The sequence below is a fragment of the Cygnus olor genome, chromosome 5, assembly GCF_009769625.2.
Source record: "Cygnus olor isolate bCygOlo1 chromosome 5, bCygOlo1.pri.v2, whole genome shotgun sequence".
In the NCBI taxonomy this organism is placed as follows: Eukaryota; Metazoa; Chordata; class Aves; order Anseriformes; family Anatidae; genus Cygnus; species Cygnus olor.
Window position 1 is genome coordinate 17,531,902 of NC_049173.1, and position 24,825 is coordinate 17,556,726.

General features: G+C 35.3%; 1 protein-coding gene across 4 annotated transcripts in view; it reads left to right on the forward strand.

Annotated features, from left to right (window-relative positions):
* TTC7B (tetratricopeptide repeat domain 7B) overlaps positions 1-24,825 on the forward strand; it is a 138,627-nt gene that overhangs the window by 28,962 nt on the left and 84,840 nt on the right. For all 4 annotated transcript variants that reach the window (XM_040558699.1, XM_040558700.1, XM_040558701.1 and 1 more), the window contains 4 exons: positions 4,187-4,317; positions 5,337-5,458; positions 19,716-19,794; positions 21,918-22,090. In XM_040558699.1, coding sequence (XP_040414633.1) covers positions 4,187-4,317; positions 5,337-5,458; positions 19,716-19,794; positions 21,918-22,090 — 505 coding nt within the window. The remainder of the gene's footprint in view (positions 1-4,186; positions 4,318-5,336; positions 5,459-19,715; positions 19,795-21,917; positions 22,091-24,825) is intronic.

Sequence of the window (24,825 nt, forward strand, 5' to 3'; positions counted from 1 at the left end):
TGAAAAGTCAATGTAATCAAAATAAAAAAACTGCTAAGAATAAGCAAATCTTATCCATGTGAACTTTTCAAAAATTGTTAGTTTATTGCTCATTCTTATGAGGAACCCTCTTTTTTGGGTAGTAGTAATGTGCATATGTGATACTGCAGTTAGTTTGCTCTTGTAATGTACTTGCTTAAAAAAAAAGGCTTGGCATAACTTTGATCACTGATTTGAGAGCATACAGACATGAAGATCACTTGGAATAAGTGATAAAACTATCTACTGTTTGCTTTCTGAATCTTATAAAAATTATAAATTATCCATGTTTTAAAGGTTTAAAGAAAACCTTTGCAAGCTATCATGTAATTGAAATATCAGGCATACCTTTTTCTTGTTCAAATACTGTTTGTTGCTGTTCTACTCTTTTGACAAACAATTTTAGAGTTACTTTGCAAAACACATAAGCTTAACTAGAATGGACTCGTATTCATTTCACTGCTTCTCACTTTCTTTTCCCTCAGGAGTCATCTTGCTTGATATCTGGACTAGATATGTATGAGATAAGTGTCTTCCCAAAATAAAACTGACCCAGTTTGTTAGAAGCTTTTACTTGAAGGTGGTTTTGACTGGAAGGGCTTAAACTTAAAAGCCATAATATCAAAGTCAATTTGTGATACCAACTGGTGTGATATTCTTGAATACAAGCTAAAACAATATAAAGAATTAAGGCTAAATAAACCAATAGCTATGACTTGTACAACAAATGCAGTAATATTTCGTAGCAGTAACTCTGCTGAATTTCTCAAAAAATAGAGTTGAACATGCAACTCTTTGCTGAATATCTCAAAAAATTACAAATGATTAAAGAAGTTCATAACTTTTTGAGGCAGAAAAACAGATTTTTGCCTGGGAAGTGTGGAAATAAGCACATAGGGGAGAACTGACTTGTCCGAATGCATGAGAACATTGTCAGCAGATGATTTAGGGTGATATGTGTGTCTTTGAATTCATGTGTTTCTAAATTCTCTAAGTTACCACTTGCTTTTTTTTTTTTTCAAGAGCCTAATATAATAATGCCTTATTTTAATTCATTTCTAATCATTCACAATATTCTTACGAAAAAGTGGGTAGTATATTTCGTGGTTGTTATTGCTATATTGCTGTTTGTATCTATTTCAAATTAAAAATACTTTTACATGTGTTAATAATTATTTCTACACTCCATCATCTGTTTTTAAGAAAAAGTTAAATCAGTAGCTCGGAATCTGAACGGACTTCTTATTTTAACATGTTACAGAAATCTTAATTTATTCAATGTTTTCCTCCTAGTCATGTTTTCATTTTTAATGTAGTATTGAATTGCAATTATTCCTTGTGTCAGCAAACCAAATAAAGTCTCTGAACCATCCTGGTAAGTGGTTGTTTCAGGATAGTTCTCCAAATTAACTTCTGGCTGTAAAGCATTACATGCTTAAAATACATATACTTTGACAGGTTGTAATAAGCATACCAGGAAAAATACACTAAGTACAGTTGTATAATAAAGTTACTTTAAGAAATAGTATTATGTGCTTCGTCAAAGGACCCTGTCACAATTTTGTACTTTTTTTCTCCGTTACTTTAAAGTTTCTGATGGAGCACTGAGATTCTTTCATATCTTAAGGAAAATTCCCAGATAAAATGAGAGAAGGTCTTTATACTGAGTTTTTCAGATTAAAAAAAATACATAGTTGTGGCCATAATTATAAAAATATAAATAATAAATCCAGGTCAATTCCACAAATAGGCGGCTGAGTAATATGTGTCATAAATGGAGGATTACTGTGGCGCGCTTGTTGTTTGTGTCGTGGGGGAGAGAGGGTGGGGAGGAATGATCCACTTGCCAACTATCTGATGCTTTCAGTCATTTGGCGTTTTTTTTATTACTGCTCGTTTATTGTGTTTTATGGTCACCTCTGAGTTTGAAGATGTTCATGTAGGACACTGCAAGCTTTTTATCCAACATCAACCATACATTTAGCTCTTATCAGAGGGTCAGTTCAAGCAGCAGGAGATCTGAACTTTTTGTATAGTTAAATCTTTTGGATATATGACATAAAATTAGTAAAAACAAACAAACAAAAAACAACAAACCACCTCTTGGAATATTTGTTATATGATTGAAAAATTGAAAGAAAGCAGACCAGCATAGGTTGCTCTAGACTATTTTAATGTATTTTCTAATTTTTAGAGAGATGTTAAGATGAAAACAGATTTAAGATTTAGACATGTCAGAGAAGTCCAGTGTCTGTTGTACTCAGGTTTGGCAGGTTTTCAAGAGAGTCTACTTGAATGTTTGCTAGGCTTTTGGAACATGTAGGTTTTTGAAAAGTATACTGATTTTTATGTTTGTTTTGCAGAATATGATGTGGAGATCTGTTGCATGTCAAAAGTAGAAGGGAATCTTTTGCTAATACGCACAAGAAGGCACAAAAGTTTTAGTGATTTGTATTTAAAAAAAGATAAACTTCCTGCATTTGATATAGGATACTTTTTTTTGTTTGTTTTTTTCTGCTCGGTGCTGTTGAGGCTCCAAGCAGAGCTTTGTATCCAATTTTTGGCACAACAAGCCAAGATAGATAGAACCCATTGGAGAGCCTCCAGAGGAGATGAAAATTATCAAATGTCAAGGAAGCATGAAAAGAATGAAAATTGATATTCATTGTAGGAAACACGTCTCTCTTTTTCTAGACTGAAATTAGAAAAGAGGTTTTGTAAAGAAAGGAATAATAGGAATAATCTGTGAAGAAGACTAGGAGTACTTAATCTAGGGAGGGAGATTTAGATGTTAGGAAAAAATATTAATCGTAGGAATAGTTGTGCTCTATAATAAATTGCATAAGAAGGCCAAGGATTTAAGAACATGTTGGAAGAGCATCTGTTGGTGTTGGTTGATTCCTTATTCAGATAGACAGATGAGTGTTCTCGAGGTCCTTTCCAGCTGTTTTCTTTAATTATTTTGAAAACAACTTTAATAGAAGTGGCTTGTATAGCAGATACCATTGATTAGTGAATGTTGTTTTGATTTTAGACAAGCAAAAACTTTATATTTTTTGGCTTCAAAGCACCAGATAATGTTTTTGTTGGATAGGTCTAATAAAGGCACAAAAGACTTCTGTGCTTGATGAGAGGTACCTCTTACTAAAGCTGGTTGTATTGAGTTGTTTTGTGGGTATTCACATAAATGTGGGTATCTATCACAATTTTTCCTAGACAATCTATGGCTTAAACTGCTAACTGCCTGCATGGTATCTTATGCTGCATTTATTTTCAATGCAAGACCTAATGAGGGTGCGTATGGAGGGCAATTTAATAGTGATTTTTCAGCTCCTATGCTGATTATTAGCACAGTAGGCCTGCACAGATTTAGGATCACGTCTGGATTCTTGAAGTTGTTTTGATTGTCTTGACAACAGATACAAAAAGCATATTGAAATCATTATTTGTCATTAGGAATTTAGTGTTTTCTTCCTGCAGAGGATATACTAATCCTTTTTTTCCCCAACATGTTGTTAATTGTGTTTAGTGTGTTCTGTAATTCCATAGCAAGGTAAGTAGAATCAGACGGCGAACAGGTCACTGATCAGAGAACAAGTGTTTGACAAATAACATAGGTGACAGGTGATGTAAAGCATGTCGCAAGCCTGTTGCACTGAGGGAGTAGTGAGATTTTTGAAAATCGAAGAGATGGAAATTTGATGAACAAAAGCTTAAATCCAAAAATTCCACTTCCTGATCCCTTATTTCTTAAAAATGTATTTGCTTTTATTGGTGCTTCTGCTTTGCTCTGTTGCTAAGTTTGGTATTAACTTTGAGTGCTTTCCTCACCTTGCCTTGGTTTCTGTGATCACTTGGAATAAGTGAAGATGTCTCCAGTAATTTAAAACTGGTATAGAAGGACACTGGACACCTCTGTGGTAGAATGTCATAATTTTCATTTAAATCATAATTGCTAAAATTGCTTCTCATAGTTTTACAATCATTAAGAAGGATTCAGTGTTATTTATTTCTGTCTGTATCAGAGGACCATACCTTCAAATTTTTTCAGTAATTTCTTTGTTTGCTTCTTCCCATGATCAAAAGGGTTTAGCCTGGACTATACTCCAGATGCAGTATTTTATGACATTAGTTTTTAATGCTTCCATTGAAAATGTTTTATTTTCAGGTCTCTGTCTTGAGAAGTTGCCAATTTCTTCTTCAGCTAGCAACCTCCATGTGGACCGTGAACAAGAAATTGTTACGTGCTATGAGAAGGCTGGGGATATTGCTCTTCTGTACCTTCAGGAGATAGAAAGGGTAAGAATTGTGTGGATCATCTGTTATTGGTATGATGATACCAACATTTTGGTAATTCATCGGAAAGAAAATGTCTGATACTTGTTTTCTTAGAACTTCAGGGCATGCTTACTATTGGACAATAAAGCTAGAGTGACTTTCTGTCCTCCTAGAAAATTGTGCTAGTAGTCTGAAAAGGGACAGAACTCTCTTAATTATTATGTATGTTCAGGATGCTGATCTGTAGCCTCCTGGGAATTCATTTATGAACATGGTATATTATGGTATATTTCAAACACATGTAGGAATTATGTATATTGCGTGTATATGCTTCGTGGCATTTCAGATAATTCTTAGAAATAATTAATGGTGTAGTCTTCATTAGATACTAAGTTGGGGTCAGAAAAGCAAAATAAAAAAATAAAATGAAGAGGGAGAGAAGTAATTGATACTGCTTTTTAAATAAACACACATTCTTATTTTCTGAGCTTTTTTGCTTTGGAGTGCTTTTGTTGTCTCTTAGTGGTTGGTAGAATATGTAGTGAATATGAAGGCAAATGAAAGCTGATCATTTTCCATTTTTAATGCAACTAATACAAATTAAATCATTTCTAAACTGTTTCTTTTTAAATCTCTCTGGATATCACTTTTAATCTTCAGTGCTGCTTTCTGCAGCACTCTTTCCTAACCTACCAGGGTTTTAGATTTTAAATACCATCACCTCAGCTATTGAGTGAGGTTGCAAATATGCTTTGTCATGCACTTCTTTTTTATACTCTTCTTCATGTTAAGTTCTGAAAATGTATTATAAAACTTTTCTTAGAGGACATTCTGCTTGGTGAAGAAATTACCGTTAAAGGGATAGCCAACAGCAAAAAAAAGATTTATATTTAGGTATGAATGGAATTAAGGATAGAACTATTCAGCTATCAGCTGCCTGAAAATGAAAAAGACTTCTCCAATGTAAAGTATTAGCTTCTTTGTGAAAGTCTACAAAACTTGATAATTTTTGTTGTATTTTTTTTCTTGTGTTCTCCTAGGTGATTAATACGAATATACAAAACAGAAGCCCTAAACCAGGACCCACTACACATGAACAAGAACTTGGTTTTTTCTTGGAAACAGGATTACAAAGAGCACATGTTTTATATTTCAAGAATGGGTAAGATTTGATTCACCATTTTTGTTTGTTTTGATTTAGGTTTTTTATCTTCATTCTAACAGATTGTGATAATTTTTAACAATTGTGGGTCATGCGATTATGAGGCCTCTTTAATAAGGCACTAAAGTTTTGAATGAAATAGTGAGGCTGCCCATATTGTATTTATTTACATGTTGTTAAATCCTTTGATTAAAGTATATGAAACAGAAAACATTTTGTATTTTACTTACTATTTGTGAGAACTTAAAATACCTTAAACTTGAACTATTCTTTGATAGTTCTTTTATTTTACTATTAGAAAGTAAATATTAGAAAGATGTTATTATAGAGTAATTGTCAACACATTGAAATTCCTGATTTTTATAATTTTGATTTCATAATTTTTTTCTGAATCTCTTCAGTTATCACTTATTTTAACATTATGCTGCAGGATAAATGTGCATGAAGACCAACAGTATGTATACAAGTATACAATCTCTATTGTACCTGCTCTATAGATCCTTTTAGATCCTGCATGGGAGCTCCTTTATAATTTTAAAGAAGACTTCTATTAAAAGTCTAAAAATAAATTCAGCCATCACAGAAGATGAAAAAAGAAATACCACTCTTCATTTTTTAGAGCTTTAAAACTTTGCACAAATGGTTCTTAAGTACATTTCTGACATTTGTTGTTGAAAGCATATAGTTTAAAAACTGATCTGCAGGGCTTTTGTTTTGTGTTATTTTATTGAAATTTTGGAACTCTAGATAGGACTAGCATTTTGTACCAAAAATGTTTCTTATTCTTTCAAGTACATAAACAGGAGATGAAGGTAAATCAAGCAGTGTCTGTAAAGAGCTCGAGATTTTCATGTACTGATGGTTGGTTGATAAAAGGACGTCCCAATTTTGAACCTGTTCAGGCCAGTCAGCAGGAAAATGGTCACTAAGCTTCTTAAAGTAAGGAAGTAATGCTGCCATATTGCGTGATCTGAGAATTATGTTTGAGTTCTGTTTTCATCATTTAATTGCAAGAGGAATGGAATGTTTTGAAAGGTTTTTTTTTTTTTTCATTTAGCAGGGCTAAAAATAAAATTACTGTTTTCATGTCTGCACAAAAGATAAGTAAAATACATGTATTAAAAGAATCGCAGTGGCAATCATGGTAAAGAATAAGCTAAATTCCACATTTCAAAGAATTTTGAAAAAGTAATCAGCAGTAGACAGAGAAGATTAAGAGTAACCACAAAAAGCTGTGTAGTGGTTTATAGGCTAGATGTTCCTTAATAGAGGAATGGTTTTTGTTAGTTTGTTTTTTCCTAGACCATATCAGCTGGTCTGGCGTAAACTTTCAAAAAGCTGGTTGTATTCTGTGCACATTGTAATCCTTCACAGTGAAGCTGCTGGTGTTCTTGTCAACTCCTGCATAAACATACTATTTTTTTTTCTCCACTCCTTAGTACAATGGTCACTTGTAGTTTACAAGCTGATTATGCATTATATGTTTAATTTTAAATGTCATCTTCCAATTTAGTTGTCTAGTGCTAGAAGTAGTAGAAGAGGAAACGAGCTGTCAGGAAAAAATGAATCAGTGCCAACCATTATTTTGCATACTTCTACCATTATATCCTTCAGTTTCCTTTCTTAATTTAGAGCCAATCCCAGTTCTTTCAAGACTGCCTAATATGGACATTGTTCCAGGCCGTCAGTTACATTGCTGCTTTTATTGGTCCCTTCTTTTTTTGCTTGTTTGTTTTTCACTTGTATTTACCAGAACTGAACACAGAGGGCTGCTACTTTAAATATATATATTTTTAACAGTGACAAATTTGTAGCATGCTTTTCAATACATTGGTATCAAAGATGCTTCACTTGATTTTTAAATTTGGCATGTATTCTGATATTAGGTTTATATAAATTGAGTTCAAGATCTTCGATCTTTGTCTTATGCTTTACAATCTACTTCAAGTTTTAATTTAATCTAAAATTATAATGATTATATGAAAATTTTCAAGCAGGGGAAATGTAGATATTTTTAATGTAGATATTTTTAATACAGGCAGTTTAGAAACTGAAACACTGATTTAAATAAACTTTTTTCAGTTGAAGCTGTAGATACCAAAAGGGCGTGAATCCTGTAGAAGATGCAGGAAATCACCCATTTAACTGCTTGTGAGTGATGAGGGAGAAGGAGAAGAGGAAAAATATGCCTGTTTTTACAGGCAGACCAGCTCTGGTATTCATATTGCAATGCAGTGGAGTCTGTTACTTGTATGTTCATGAAGTGAGATTGTAACACTAAGATAAGTTAAATCCAAAATGAAAGTTCCTTCCACTAAACTATAATCTGGCATTGTATTGAGTGAATTCAAATTTTATCTTGTTACCAGCATTGTGGATTCATCAATTTATATACTAGAGCATGCTTAAAGATTTGCCAAGATGCTTATGGGTAAATGGTATGGATTTTCAATTTTTTTTTTAGATTTCGGTTCCACTCCAATAAGTACTAAAAAAAAACACCAAACACAACTCTTTTAAAATCTGATGGAGAACTGAATTTGTCTAAAGTCCTTTTGTGAGGAAATGTGTTGTTGTATACCTTTGTTCACTCATTTATTCACTGCTTTTGGACTCTGTCCTCTAGAACTGGAAATCCCATTTTTGTATGTATTGATTACAAACTGGAAGAGAAATTGAGAACTTTTATACCAACTGAAAGAACACCGTTTCAGCAGTAACGTAGGGAGTGTTGCTGCCTACCCAGAATGCTGCTTGATCAACTTTAAACTTTTGCTTTGTTTGCTAACTGCGCAGAGATTTTCATTTAAGTGAAGAAAGCAAGTTTTTGTGGAAGATTAAGTGAATATCTTTCAGGCATGCATTAGTGTTTGAAACCTCTGAAGCCTAACTACTAAGTGCCAGCATTTTGAAAATACATGGAATAGCAATTATCTAAAAATAAAAAAAAAATTAAAAAAAAGCCTAAAGTGGCAATAGCCTGAATGGAAGAGCACTATTTTAACGATCTATTAAGGCACGAATCAGAAACTAATGTTTTCTTCCAAAATGTACAGAATTTAAGTAAAGTGTCAAACTACATTCCCATTTTTCACTTGGGAGCTGAGGAACATTTCAGCTTCGCAATGTGTAGCAAGTTAAGGAAGCTGTTCTGAAACTAAAAGGAGGGTTTAAAATATATATAACTTTAAATGTCTTTCTGGCTGATTATGCAACTTCCATTTAGTCTAGTAGCTGCTTTGTAATTTCAAATTGGAGGAGTTCAAAGACCTGGTATTGTTCCAAGAAAAGCAATGAGCATAGAAACTTTGACATGAGTACTTTAACATAGTTTTTTTGTTTGGTTGTATTTTTTTGGTTTTCAAGTAAAATGCTGCTGAGAAGGGACAACAGTTTATGTACTGCGTAATTCTTCTGTCCTTGAATTTACCTTGTATTCATGTTTTAAGATAAACCAGACAAAATTGTAAGTGACTTTTATTTTTGAATTAGCAAAGCTCAGGACTGTATTCGCTCTGTACACTCTTAAAGCAAAAGAACTTTTTGCTTGGAATCTAAAATCAGGTGGCCATCATGTGAAAACCAGCCTTAGCTAGCTTCAAGAGCTCTCTTGTCATTCGTCCTATATGTCACACCCTCTCAAGGACATCGTTCTATCATGGGAAAAGTCCAGGATCCAGACTGCAATTTGGTCTAATTTCCATCCCTGATCACTTGCTGAATCAAAGCCTGGTAGAACTGGACCAGGTCTGTATTCCTCATGGTGCCATTATCTGTGCTGACATAGCTGCTCTGAAGCAAGACCTTCCCAGTCCTCTCCATGATGATGTTCAGAGGCCAGCCCTTTCTCAGCAGACAATTAACCCAACAAAAAATAAAGTTTTTCTGTGAATAATTGATTTTTATTGGCTTACAAAATGTCTGACAAACACACAAAACAACACTCCTCGGAGTTACTCATGTAAAGGACTTGTCTATGTAGGAGTTGGTTTTTTAGTTTTGGTTTTGTTTTTCCACTATGGCACTTGCAGGAATATTGCTCTCGTGTTAGTAGACAAGGGAGAGTGAACAGAAGCCAATCCATAAGTGCTATTGTTGCGTGCGTGTGTGTGGGTGTGGATGTGTGCTACCTTGACCAAATGTTCTGCACTTCTCCAAAGATGAAGATTCAAATTCTGATGAAGTCTAGGACTTAGATATCTTGTGAACATTAATTAGTAAATAAGGTACATCACTGAATGTGAGCCACAGTTGCCAGTTTTAACTTAAATGTTAACTGACCCTGTTGACTTGAAAAGGTGGAGATAAGTAGGCGGGAGGATTTATTGGCGCTAGATTTCCTCATGGTAGTGGCAGAACTGATCTGCTAAGCATTCGGGCAAGTTTGCTAAGGAAGGAGTATATGTATTTTGGTCATAGTTGTCATAAAAACGGAACTGGCTCTTGGAAGAACCAGTTGACTACTTATCTACAGAGATGTAAATGACTAGTACTAAAGGATTTGTCTTCATTTTAAATAGTAATAACTGTTCCAAAACTACTTTTTGCAAAGAGTTAACAAATTGCATTATTTGACTCTTCAGTGCTATCCTCTGAAGTTGTAGGCAGTGCTGTAGAGGTCAAACTGGTTTCTGATGATACGAATGTGGTATTGTAGTGGACAGAAGGCTGGTACAGTGGTAAGAAAAAACAAATACTGTGCAGGTGTTGGAGACTCTGTGCATCTGATGTCATTTGTTATTGAAATTAATGGCATTTGAAATTCATCAGTTCTTTCAAAGTGTCCATTGCTCAGGTTATTTCCTCGTCATTGTCCAAACAATTAAAAATATATGTTTCTAAGTTAAAAGTAGTATTGATTTGACTGTGGTAAGAATCAAAGCTTAACTGCAGTGAAAACCTTGGAAACAGTATGTGTTACAGAAATGCTAGTCACCCGTTGAAAGGCAGGCAAACTTCACCCGTGTTTTCAGTTGAATACTGGAAAAATCTTCCTTTGCACCTCCACATCCTTTCCTTTCAAAATATATAACTACCAGGATAATGTATTCAACAGCCAGTTTACTGGAGAGGGCTTATAATTTTTGTTGACATGCAGGCATTTTGGTGTTTGTACTGAAAATGTTTTCTTGTGTTCTGGCAATTTGTATTTGGTAGGCATGTCAGATCTGACCTTTTCTGTCTCCCAGATTCTCTGTCCCTTGCTGGCCTACCCTTCCCAAATGATTTTCTTCTCAGCTCCTGTTTGATGCACTGTATTTTTCAATATGAGAAAGTGAAAGTAGCATTTCTTTTTATGAGTGTGTGGTAGTGCCCTTGTGCATTTGATTTCTCTCCCATGCATAAACATAGTGCATGTGTATGAATAATTTTGATCGTGTTTTAATGTCTTCTTGTTTTACTGCCACCAAATCCTCATATTACTGCAGTGTGGGTACTTAAAAACAGAATTTCTTTGGAAATAAGTGGTTCCTCAGAGATTGCATTCAGACACAAGTATGGTAAGCAACTCAGCAGTGAAGTAATCTCCCTCATTTATTTTGCATTGACATTTTTACAGGACTATCAACAAGATGTTTTTAGAGATCTTCCTTTTTTTTTTCCTGAAAGAAGTGTTGCTTGTAAGCCTTATGCTTAGGAATACTGCATGAATTCTTCCTAGTAATGAAATAAGCAGAGGGACAGTATAAAGAATAGCAATTACTAGTACAGATTCTGCTTGTTTGCTTTGAAGCATTTGCACGGGTTCTTCTTTCCAGAAGGTGTTGTACCTGTTTGTGGGTACAATTCATGTTTTGAGTGTGCTGTATGTAGTATGAATTTGTTTTCTCCAAGTTAATGTATGCATTTACATGGCAGTGTTCGCAATGAATTTGGAGAGTATAAAAACAAAAGAAAGCTTAGTAAGCTCTTTCAGAACTGTTATTGGGATGCAATAGAGAAAAGGAAATCCTGTCCTCTGTTATACTTCGTTTTGGTGTAACAGTCTGATAGCAAACACAAAAGTTGATAATAAAGGGGCAAAACTTGTAATAAATATACCGATGAATAAATGGCACCTAAGCAACTTAAAGTGGTGGAAAACTATGAGTTTTCTTCAGCTATTAACATCTCTAGCTAACCAGAAGCAGCAACTTCAAAATTAAACATCTCCTATGTTAATGAGAGTGAGAAAATCAAAGGAGGTTTGATAACCTCTTGCTTGATTTCCCCCTTCCTTCCCCTGGTTAATGCGCTCTATAATTTTTTTCAGTAAACGTGTTGCTGTTTTCACACTGCTGTCCATAATACTCTCTGGTTTTCAGTTTGAACACTTCTAGTTACTGACTTTAAGCTGGGCACAAGCCCACGACTGACCAAGATTTATGTTAGGTCTTACACTGGTGTATTAGTACTTACAGCTCGCTCACAAGACTGTCTCAGAGCCGAGCTCCTCAAGTGGCTACAAATCAGTTATACTCTAATCTTTTTTTTTAATGTATTGAACTGCTGTAATATATATCAGTGTTCCAGTGCTAGTGTTTATCGTTTCTTCTTTTCCTGCAACATCCTACTTGGTGCTTAATTAACTTCTTAGCGTTTCTTTTCCCCAATGTTAACCAACGTAAAAACGTTTTTCTTTTCTGCCCTGCTGCTTTTTCAGTCCCATCTCTGTACTTGCTCTCATTTGCAATTTTTTGAATTCAGACCACCAAGATTGTCTGAAGCTATTAGGTATCTAGTGGAGAAGTATTACCATTAAAAGTAGTTTTATCTGTATGAATTTTTCCCCTTTGCTGTACATCAGGTTTGCTTTTTAGCCATCCTGTGTTATACTGCAGCACCAACACCTGTTTTCTTCTATTGTTTGCCAGTGGTAAGTTCTCAGCTTAGAACAGAAATGCTTCTTAGTGCTGAAATGTCACCTTGGGAGTCCTGCTCTCCCTCCATCCCATTTCTTTTCCCCAGCTCTTGGTTTTTCAGAAATGCGTTACGAGTTCACAAGCTTAAAAACCACTCTGGGAGAGAAGTGAGCAACATGTATTTTGCCTGGAAAATGGCTGTGTGATGCAAAGAGTCCACTCCCCACCACAGCAGAGCACAGTGGGAGGTTGTAGCTGCTGCTGGGGTTTGCATGAAACCCCTCCTGCTATAAGGGCTCGTAGGCTTCCTTTGCCCCTGCATTAGGTTCCCTCTCTGAGAGCAGGGCATGGCCAGTGACAGGCGTGCTTCTTCACAGGTGTCACCCCTGGTTTGTGCTCAGTGAAAGGATGCCTTTCTGTTCCTCCCACCCCTTTCTCTTCTGTGTCACCACTGAGAGGGCTGAACCACACACAAAGCTTAGAATTTGGCCTTGTTTGTGTTTTTGCTAAGCAATGCCCATAACTCAATATTTGATCTCTTGCTTCAGATTAGCTCTTTGGGTTCTGCCAGGTGTTACTGCTCCAGGGATGCATCCCAGCTGCTTTGTTGCTATATAGAATCTTGTATTTTATCACAGCATACTTCCTTCGTGGTTTCTGCTGTTCTTTTCTGACCTTTGTATCTCTAAGACAGGTTGTAAAACCACCGCCACGTCGCTCACTGCTGAAGTTCCCCATGCTTTTATCAGGCTTGATATTAAAATGAGTGGCACCCTATACCTTCAAGTTGGTATTCTAAACAAAATCATTGCATTTACTGCATGTCTTCCTTCTACTTTTGTGGGAGTTTTTATATTTTCATCTAAATATAGATAACTCTATAAAGTTTGTGACCATACAGATTGACTGATATGTAATACAATATTAAATATTTACCAGGGTAAATTCGATTTGCCTCGTTCCATCTGTTAACTTATTTCCATAGTAAAACTTTCTGGAATGTTTAGTGCTTTCTTTGTTGTGAATTCAAGAACTTTACCTTTGTAATCTACCCCTGCTCCTTCCTCTGACTAGATCTCTGCTCAAAAAGAAAAGAAAATATAAGAGCTAAAGGGCAGGACTTCTAATCCAGTCTTTCTCCAGTAACTGGTGAAGTCATTTTTGTGAATCTGTTGTGTTTTAGTAGTTGAATCTAGTGCTTTGTGTGTATGTATGTGTGTGTTTATATTTATACATATATATATATATATACACACACACACATATGCATATCTATATACTTATATGAAAGAATATTCTAAAAATCTGAGAAGGAGCTGAGGTGCTGGTGTCAAGAGATGTGGCATTACCAGCTCTCATCTTCCCTGTACCTACACTCCTGGCACATATTGTTTATTTTTTGTTTCTGGTACATGTTTGGGACTTCTGTGGACTCGCTTCATTTTCCAAAACAGTGGAAAACGGCAAAGAAATTACATCTTTCTTTCATTTTAGTGAGATGAAATGATTCACCAGGTGTGATAATGGCTGGTATTGCTGTGAGAAAAGAGATGGCACCGTACAACTGAGAGCAGTAAGGTGTGAAGAAGGAAGAGTGGTGGAGAAAGGGAACGAATACCGAGAGGAGAATGAGGAGAATGAGGCCTTCCCCTTTTGGTAGCGAACCATTAAATGGATTTAGCTACCAGTGGAACTGCAGTCTAGGCAATGTGTTTTCATTCCAAATGCATGTGATTATGGCCTTCAGGAGAACAGTAGATGAGGATAAAGTAAGGCTGTTTAGACGTTTTGTTACTGTGTGGTCTAAAAGAATTGCTGCTTGATTGGGCTGTTTCGAATACTTGGGCTTATGCAGCAGTAATGGCACACTGAGGATGTTTCATTTATAAGCTAAAACTTCAATCAGGAACTTTCAAGCATCAAGCAAACATGATCTGCTGCAGTGAATATCAAATACCAAGGATTTTTCTTTCTGTATGAGTTAACAATAGATAAAATAAATGTATGATGCACGGTGATATTGTTGCTGTTTCATGGTTGTGGTGCTTTTTTGTTTTTGTTTTGTACTTTTTATATGTTTAAAAATAACTGCTTAGATTGTGGAAAGACATAAAGGATTTTCTACTTGTAATTCAGAAAGTCATACCCAGTGGTAGTCAATGTTTTGTGGAAATTATACAGTAGTGTGAGAATGTTAAAGGAAAAGTATGAAAGGAAGAGAGAAACTAGACCAAAAAGAGGGAAAACAGAATTGGATTGCATTAGGTCCATCGTTTTTATAGTTGCGGGTAAAATTATTCATTTTGCTTTTTCTCCTTAACCTTGAGAGAAAACAGACAAGCCTTAGTCACAACTATCTGAAGCACTGCCAGTTGGGCAAAAGATTTGACATCATCTCTTTGGTCAAATCTGTAATAAAGTTCAGAAAGCTGTAGAGATTTCGGTCTTTTTTTTTTTTAAAGTAATCTTTGAAAGGTTACATAGAACAATTGCTATAGTATGGTAAATAGCATGCCTCAGAGGATTAAGCTGTTGTTCTGTAAGTGCTAAAGAGTTAGTCTGAGATTTCTGTGTGTGTGTGTGTCAAGAATTTTGCCTGCCCCTACTCCTTCCCTCAATAGAGTGGTTGTACAAATTTAAAACAAATACTTTTATTCTTTGCTGTTTGAGTTCTTAAACAACAATCTTTAAAACTTAAAATGTACTATTGAGGTTACAAACATTACATTTTTTTTTTCTGTATAGAGAGGGAGAGTACATTTGGAAAACGGGCTCCATTCCAAAAGCAATTTACGTTTCATACTTTCATCAAGCAATTTAGATTTCATTGTTCATGTTTTTTTCCCCTCTTTTGAAAACATGAGTAGTTCTTGTTTTTTCCCCTCCTTTTAAAACATGAGTATTTCTTAAATGAGATATAGTAAGCCTCAATAATGAGGTAATAAACTACCATGAGAAACATTGCTTGTTCATTGGCATGGCTCTGGATATACTTTTCTCTGTTAAGTGGGATAAACACCCACGATTTAAGCAATAAATTACAAAGTGGGTGAGGCTTGGTCTAAGTTCAGTAAGCAAAAATTTATTCTAATTCCATGTTTAATCTATAAAAGGCAATGTTAGACTAAGTAATTATGATTATTTTTTTAATTTATTACCATAAGGGAAATACATGACAAAGCAATTCTTACATTAATGGAGAAGATACCATAATATACTGCAAATAAAAAATTAATTAATCTTACCAACCTTTTTGAGGTTAAATTTAAAGTATTTTTTTCCTAGGCTGTATTGAATATATTGTGACTGGATCTCCCTTCTGTTATCATTTGTTCTTTTATCCTAACTTTCAAATATGGACCACTTCTCCTTGAACAGTTTCTTTCATTCTTTTCATCTTAAAATGCGTGTTTAAAATGTGTGTTTAAAGATGGAGAGAAGATATTTGTCTGGGGTGTGAAGATTATCAGGACCATTAATGACAAAGCACCTAGGTGTCTGATGGCAAACGTGCTTTTTGAAGCAGAGGCTTCACAGGGGTAATGGTGGCCAATATGCCTGTGCCAAAAGTATGCTACTGCTAAGCTACATGCTTAGGTCTTACATGCTGATTCTGTACTAAAAGTCTGTCTGTATTGCCCCTTAACTTTCTTACTGCACTTTCTTTTATATCATATCTACTCTTACGGATCTGCCACTGTTTAGGAGGGAGCAACTTTGCATAGATGCAGTTAAAATATTTTCATAATGTTAAACAGAAATACTGTCAGAAGTTTTCAAAGGGGCATAGAAGTTGGTCTTGCATTATAACAGTTAACGAGATTCTAACAGAAGCCTTTGGGAGTTTGAGTGCCAATAGGTAGACACAAGGATGCAGATAGCCCCGAGGGCATTTATCCATATAGAATTCCAATAGAAGATCAGTACCTTTAAATCCTGATTCCCAGTCTATAATTTGTGTAGTGCTACTTAGTCAACAGTTTCTTTTCTTGAAGATTGAAAGCAGCAAACGTTTTGATTAGTCTTTAAAAATATTAGTAAGATGCAATTCAAAGGGCTTGACTCTAGCATGTTCTGATGGGAGACAGTCATACAAACACTAACTAGCAATGTCTGTCCATGGGCTCTTTGTCAAGCCTGAAATTACAAGGTGTGTCAGCTTGAGTGCATGTGAATGTACCTTAAAATTCCTTGGTTCAAGAATTGAAAGGATCTCAAAGTCCTTTACAGACACTGTGGATCATTGCTGTCCAGGTTAACCTGCCCTTTTGCTCTGGAGTTGTGTCAGTAAGGGTGGAACTGCTAACACAAAGGCACAACAAAGCGAAAAGCAGGTAAAAGGTATGTGCTGGCTAGGCAGGAAAGGCATGTGCCGGAATAGCTGCCACCCTATTCTCCCAAATATTACAAACTGTTAACAAATACAGGAAATGTACTTTGCTGAAAGTAGTGCAATATGGAGACCTACCATACTGTTCATGGTATATTTTGCTTCATTACTTTCTCAAAGCATTTAACTTAATTCTTGGCTGATTTAGATTGTAGCTTTGAAGTGTATCTTTTTTAGTGTACCTTGTAGAGAAGACGCTTGACAAATTTGTATTGTGTTTGTGTTCTCTTGTGCAGTGGATCAGCGTTAAATGCTTTATGAAGCAAAAAATAATTCTGTATTTTATTTTTTTTTCCCTTACAATCTTGCTGCTTTTTCTATGATGCAGTAGAACTTCAGTCACAAGTTTCAGTCCCTCCTAGATGCTTACCAAAATGTAATAAGTAACTAATAACAACATGCCATAAAGTTCTTAAGGAGTTTTAAAAGTTGCATATTTCTTCATAGAGGTTTTGTTTTGGTTGTTCTTGTAACACTTCAAAAGACAAACTTGATATGAAATTTTAGGCAGTAGTATTTTTTTCTCCATCAAAAATTTTCATGATTTGAAGTTCTACTATGTACTATATGTTTCATCTGTACTAGGAAATTAGTATTTCAAGTTGACAAGTTTTTTTTTTTTGTTGTTTTTTTTTTTATGCTCATATTCTTTTTTGATAATTTTGCAGGCAACACTTGAGGGTTTGGCCACTATGGGTTTTTTGTTTATTTTTGAATCTCGTTATGAGGACACATTTGTGAATTTGCAGTACAGTCCTTGAGAGGAAGCTCCATTCGTGAGAAATATGCTCTAGCACTTAGAGGACTTAAAACTGGGATTCCAGTGGTCTGGTTTTGGCTCTCTTGAATATGTATCTTGTGGTCTTGATGAATGGTAGGTATTTTGGCTTTCCAAAGGTGCTGAATGTATCCAGCTTCCATTACGTTCAGAGGAGTTTTCAAAATTTGGCCCACTGACTTTCTGTACTTCCTTCATTATTCTTTGAAGTTGGTATATTATTTTTTAGCTATTATGTGACATATATATATATATATATAAAAACATGTTTTATGAAGTTGTTCACAAGTTAGATGTACATGCAAGATTGATTTTTTTTTTCTTAGAAAAGTGCTAACTGGTCACTTATAAAATAGTTTCCTTTCTGTGGTCAGGTTCTGCTCTAACATGTGGACTTCTATGATAGTTATTTCTTGTGTGACTAGTGAATATTTCTTCTTAACCATCTGTTGGCTTAGAATCATAGAATCACAGAATGTTTGGGGTTGGAAAGAACCTCATAGACCACCTAGTTCCAAACCCCTGCCATGGGCAGGGACACCTCCCACCAGACCAGGATGCCCAAAGCCCCATCCGGCCTGGCCTTGAACACCTCCAGGGATGGGGCATCCACAGCTTCTCTGGGCAACCTGTGCCAGTGCTTCACCACCCGCTTACTTCAACATAGTGTTCAACCTGTTCATAGATATTTTGTTATTTGGAAATGTTAGAACTTTTAAAATACTTGTATAAAAAGTCATTTAAAAAGTTGAACTTGTGCTAGTGAAACACATCTGTCTGTGCTGGAGACCGAAGTTTCTGAAACATGTTGATAATCCTTTGTTATGCATAACACAGAAAAGAAGTGACCTCTGTCACTTAATCTGAAAAGTAAAATAAATTAATGAGTCTCTAGGTAAACTGATCAGAGTTTTACAGTTCTGCAGCAAGATGTCTTCAAACGTTCTGGTTTGAGGTATTCAGCCACTAAATTTAAAGAAAACATCTATGTAAAAATGTTGGATTATTTTCTTTTTTGAATTTGTATAAAATTGCAATTCAGAAGATGTTTTAAATTTACAAATCAGACATCAGGGAGGAAGGTGATTTAGCTGTACAATGGAGTGCAATGTTGCTTTTTCTTATGAAAACTTACATAATACATAATATTTCTCTTTGCTTTTGAGCCCATGTTAAGAAAATGTTATGCAACTTGCACATAAAATCACATCTTAAGATAATACAGACGTATGACATAACAGCACTTATTTAACACAAAACACACCTTCAATCAAATCATCTTGTTTTGAAACTAAACTTCAGATCGTGATATGACCATCCTGTGTTATGTGTTGAGGTTGCAGAATTGAGTTCTGCTCAGCAAAAAGCCAACATTTTTGGTTGAAAGAAAGCCAATCTTTCACCAGTACAAAGACATGCACTAGTAACGTAAAAGAAAATATTGTCAACTCTTTTTAAGTGCAATAAAAAATAAGATAGCTGAGATGACACAATGATAAGAAAAAGATAAAGCTGTAAGACTTCAAAATAATTGATTATTTCTGTAGTTTGAGAATAAAGTTCAGATCTGCTAAAGCTATTGGTATGAATGAGGCCTCCTCTCTTGAGGGTCTTGTATATCTCTGTAAAAGTTGTAGAGGTAGCAGAAGAAGAAAAGGCAAAGAAACTTGAGTTGTAGAAGCCACACCAAAAAACAGTGGGAGTCAAGAACAGAACACTGATTTCCCAGTCTTCTATTCTGGCCATGTGGTGGGCCTCACTGTGTCCATACTCTTTCCTGTGTGAAAAGAAGATTAAAAAAATATTACTTTCACTAAGTATTAAGAGATTTACTCTAATTTCCTATTTTCCTTTGTTAAGGTATCAACAGGCAGCTAAAAATTGAATCCTTCCCCAAAGTTTGTACTTTCAAGGTTGATGCGATTTAAAATTAAAACTACTATAGTAGCCCAACCAACTTCAGATTGTTTTTTTTTTCCCTTTCTGGGTTGGTCACTTCTTACACTTTCCTTGCTTTCTCTTGAGTTATCTAATGATCTGATTTTTTTTTTTCTCCGATAATCTGGCAGTGTATGTTGTTACAATAGTCAGTGGTTGGGTCCCCAGATTTATGTTTCACAGAAAGATGGTGATGATATGCAGGAAAAAAATGTATAGTGTGGAGTTTAACAACTTTATCATGTAATATGTATCACAGTGTTACTATATTCAATTTGGAATACTGTCAAATTTTATGTTTATATACAGGAACTTGACAAGAGGAGTTGGTAGATTTAGAGAGTTACTAAGAGCTGTTGAAACAAGAACTACGCAAAATCTGCGAATGGTAAGTTATATTAAACCACATTCCTATTGCAGCATCAGAGTTCTAGTAGGCAGGTAAAACATAAATACAGTGGATGAGATAGAGGCAAATAAACAAACTACAGCATACTGATCAGGATCTGTTCTCCACCACTTTGTAGAGCTACGTTTCCTGGTTAAAGTGAAAGTTTTAAAGTAAAAAGGAATGCTTGATGCCCAGTCGTTCCCTTAGTTCTCTTTCCTATTTGTGGTTATGGTAAAACCTGATTGGTCTCTGACTGACCATGCTTACAAGCTTAATTATAATTGCCCAATTTGTGATTTGCCCTTATTTCAGAAGGGTGTTATTTCTTCTTTCTGTAATGTAATCAGAGTGAGGACAAAGTGCAGTGTCTTCATATGTGTTCTTTAAATTGGAAGCTACTGAGTTATTGTTTCTTTATTTTCATAATAAAGCTTCCTAAAGAGAAGGAAATAAAAAGGGAAAATCTTGAATCTTTGTTATTTATATCATTGTAAAATAAACCTCTATCAAATAAGTGATTCATCTTTTTTTTTTTTTGCATTTTTTTATATAATAAAGGGCCAAGACTTACATCTTTTGCTCTAAGGTAACAATTTTTAAAATGTCTTAGATTAGTATCCTAATACTGCAGCTTTAAAACTTCCATCATGGTAATAAGGAAGATAATTGGTTTATTAATTTATTTCTTAATTCATTTAATAACTGATTCCTAATAATCATATTTAAATTATGAAATAGAAGACTTTCACTGGAGAGGGATAATATTGAAAATGGTAGGAGAAAAAATGATATAGGAATTAAGGTAGAAGATGCAGAAGATTGTGTGGTGCTGCCCATGCCTTGAACAGTACACAGCTGTTGCTGGGAAGTACTGCCAATTCTGATGTAAATGTGAAGCTTGCCGTTTTTCTGCTGCTGAGTTCTCATCATTGTCATATGTAGTCATGTAAGCTTGTATACATATATATTAAGCATTAAAGAGGAAATTATACTGGTAGCTATGGATTATAAGATGACTTCTCAAAGCTTTAAATGTATATTATTATATAGTATTTATGTAGGTATTTTTGCACTTCAATATTTGCTACCAAGATTAATTTCTCAAAATCAAGTTTTTCATGTCTCTCTGCAACCTAGTTTCACTCTTGCTAAACCGCTAGAGCAGCAAACACCAGCACCTTCAAGTTCAAGCTGTCAGAAGCCCAGATTGGTTTGGGTTTGGATTTGGGTTTGACATTGGCTGGCTGCCAGACACTCACCCAGCTACTCTCTCACTCCCCCTCCTCAGTAGGACAGGGACAAAAAGATAGAAAAGCTCATGGGTCAAGATAGACAGAGAGGTCACTTAACAATTACTGTCACAGGCAAAACAGACTTGACTTGGGGAAAATTAAAGTAATTTATTGTCAGTGAAAATAGAATTGAATGGAGAGAAGTAAAGACAAAATCTAAAACACTACTCCCCTCTTCCCCCACCTTCCCAGGCTCAACTTCACTCCATCGTTCCTGACTCTTCTACGTCTTCCTCTTAGCTCCAAGCAGCACAGGGGTGATGGGGAAGGGGGGTTGTGGTGAGTCCCTAAAAGTTGCTCTGCACCGCTCCTTCATCCTTGCACTTTTCCCATGCTCCCATGGTGGATCCTTCCCATGCCTTGTGGTTCCTTCAGGGAATATCCATATGCTCCATTGTGGTTCTCTCAGCAGGCTGCAGTGTGGAAATCTACTTCACTGTCATTTTTTCCATGGGCTATAGGGAAATACCTTCTGGTTCCTTGAAAGGCAGTAGAGGTTATCAAGCATAAAATACCTGAAAATATACCTGAATGCACTCCACTGTTAGGAGCAACCATTGGCGTGGTTGATACTTCAAAAGTATCCAGACTTTCATAGGTAAAATTGAAAAGTTGATTACTGCTGTGTTTTTTTTTTTTGGTGTGTGTTTAGAGAATTGAACTGTGTACTTAAACCTTTCAAACAGCAGAATGCCTGATATTTTAGATGATTTATAATCATAGAAAATACATTCTGCATGACTAATATTCATTTTTAAAAATCCAAGCATTTTTGAAGAGACTGTATTCAGCATTTCTAACGAAAATATTTATCTTTCAATTCTATAGACGATAGCAAGACAACTGGCTGAAATTTTGTTACGAGGCATGTGTGAACAGAGTTATTGGAATCCACTGGAAGATCCCCCTCACCAATCACCGCTAGATGATCCACTTCGGAAAGGTTCAAACACAAAAAATTACGCACTCAGTAGAAGACCGCGGGTATACACTGGAGAAAAGTATGTCTGAGTTTGTACCTATTTTGTTTCTCTAATTGCAATTGTTACCCTGTGCACTGGGTAACTTAGCTTATATTATTGAAAATGCAGAAGGTATTGGACAATGAGAATGCTGATGTTTCCTGTGCTGTATGTATATTCCATGAAGAGATCTAAGGAAGCAATGTGCTTCTCCAAGCAGAAGTTTGCAGTGTATGCATAAGACTCTTTGCTCTCAACTCTCAAAATATCTTTTATGGTAGAGTCAATATCTCTCATTATCCTTGCGATACAAAAGAAAGCATAATGTGCATGACTGTCTTCTGTCATTCTGAGATATTCAGCTGTTTGCTCTTCTACCTCTTCTACTATATACATCGCAAGTGGCTCCCTCCAAAATAGAAAGTTTGTCTAAATACTTTGAATCAACAAAATTGCAGCTAATGTGTTTGTGTGTGTGGTTTTTTTTCCCCAAAAACAATTGTTATTAGTATCAGTATTAAATGTGCATTGCCATTTCCTAGAATTTGGACTTTCTTAAAATTTAATAGCTTGTTCATTGATTTCTAGGGTAAAGTTGCTTTCTTAAGACCCACTCTGACAGTTCCAAAAATTGTATTGACGGAATTTTGTACTTTATTATTGCCTTTGGTTGTAGCTTACTGCCTGGAAGTAATATGTTTGTGTCAAATCATAGAGACGAAATCTTAACCATTTCGCAGTCTTTTTTTTCTTTGCCAGTAAGTTTGATCTGATGAAACTTTGTTGCATGCTTGTAATATTCAGAAAACTTTTGCACTGCTCTGCTTGTATTTTATGCACAAGTACTTGAGGGATAAGGTCATTTAATATAGGAAACAAACACTACTTGTTTGCTTGGATACATGCTGGAAAGCATTGCAAGCCGGAGAACTGAGAAACTCATTGTAGCAGTGGAGATAATGATCTAGCCAAAGTTATGATTTGTTGTAGTAGGATAGTGACTGCTTCACGTATTAATGCAGATGGGAAGATTGGAATTCCATTTGAACTTAAGAAAAACCTTCTTTTCAGACCTTGAAGAGGTTGTAGAGTCTCCCCGTCATTGGAGGTACTCAAAATCCAACTGGACGCTGTCCTGAGCAGCCTGCCAGTTGACCTTGCTTTGTGCAGAAGGCCTGGACTAAACAATCTCCAGATAGCCCTTCCAACCTCAGCCACTCTGTGAAATTGGTGTGATTTGAGAATCTCTTTTGAGGATGCTGTTATCTGATTCGTATGAAATTTTTGACCTTTTTTCTCCAATAAATTGCCTTTTTTTTAAAGAATGTTGTCCAGCTGTTCCCAGGAGTTGTGAGCTCTTGAGTTTGTCTTGTCTGATTATGTCTTAGATGTTAAGTCATTAAAAGACAGTGTTTTGAGCTTTTAGAAAAGATGCAGGCATAGAGTTGAACATTTAATTTTTCAAAACAATTACTGTGTTTCTCTGCAAGGACATAATTGACAAACTGTACATGCAGCCAGCCTTTATGGTAAATGAAATACCTGGTTTGTGAATACACCTCGATCATTAAAATTAAAAGTGTGCATATGTTGCACACACACTTTCTTTGTTCGTAACTGATATACCATAAACATAAGGTCAATAATGCAATTACTTCAGTGTTTGTAATTAAATGTGCAGATAAGCAATCCCCACTAGGTAAGGTTTTCTCTCTTTTTTTTTGTTGTTTTGTTTTGTTTTTAATTTATAATGGTGAAAGATAGGAAGGCTTCTCATAGAGAACTGTGTAATTGATGCATCTTAAATACATTCTTAAACTTGAGAAATTAATGATTCAAAATAAATTTTGGCTGTAGTACGAGATAGGGAAATAATTCTTTAATCATCCATCTTTCACCATAGGGCAAATGAAGGCCAATAAATTTCATACGTATTTCATACCTAGCTTTTACTTTCAGTGCCAAAGAAATTTTTCAGCCATCCTTTGATTTAAAAAGAAAAAAAAAAAAAACTACAATTAAAATTAAAATCTTCACAGTGTTAGACTATACTGTCTTAGTTTTACTGATTTCCTTTATGCTGAATGAAACTTGCTTACAGAACTTGGAGGGTAACTCCAAAAGGTTTATGGAAGAAGGGATAAAGATTACTTTCTGCTCTATAATTATTTCTGCATAATATTGTTGAAATTTGTTTCCTAATATTCTGAAGTAATTTATAAGGAAATCATTTATGCCGAGTCACACATCTTCCCAAACATTCAAAGAACTACTTGACTTCCCACAGTAGATACTAAAGAACAGTCAGTTCCTCTGTTACAGCATATAGTTAGTGTGAAACTTTTTTTTCCTGGAATGTGGCCTTGTTATTATTAGCTGCATTTATTGCAGATTTCCATTAGTGAGTACTTGATACAGCAGTAACCCCACATAATTGTGGTGCATACCACATTATCACATCACTAATACGAAGCAGAACAGCCTTTACCTTCAAAGATTTCTAGCAATTCTGCTTCCTTGGTCAAAAATACTTACAGCAGGCTTCTAAGGCTCAGTCTTTCAAACTTATTTATGTTCTTCATTATCAACTTAGCCTTCTGCAGAAACATGCCTCCTTTCAAAAGCATGGCTTTGTCCAGTGTAATTTTCTCGTTCTTGGGAAATGTAAGCAAGGAGTTACACAGTTTCAACAAAACATTTAATTAAGTGCTTTTCTTTGGTCACCTTAAAGTGATGAATACCAGAACAGACAACATGGCTAGCCTAGTATCTCA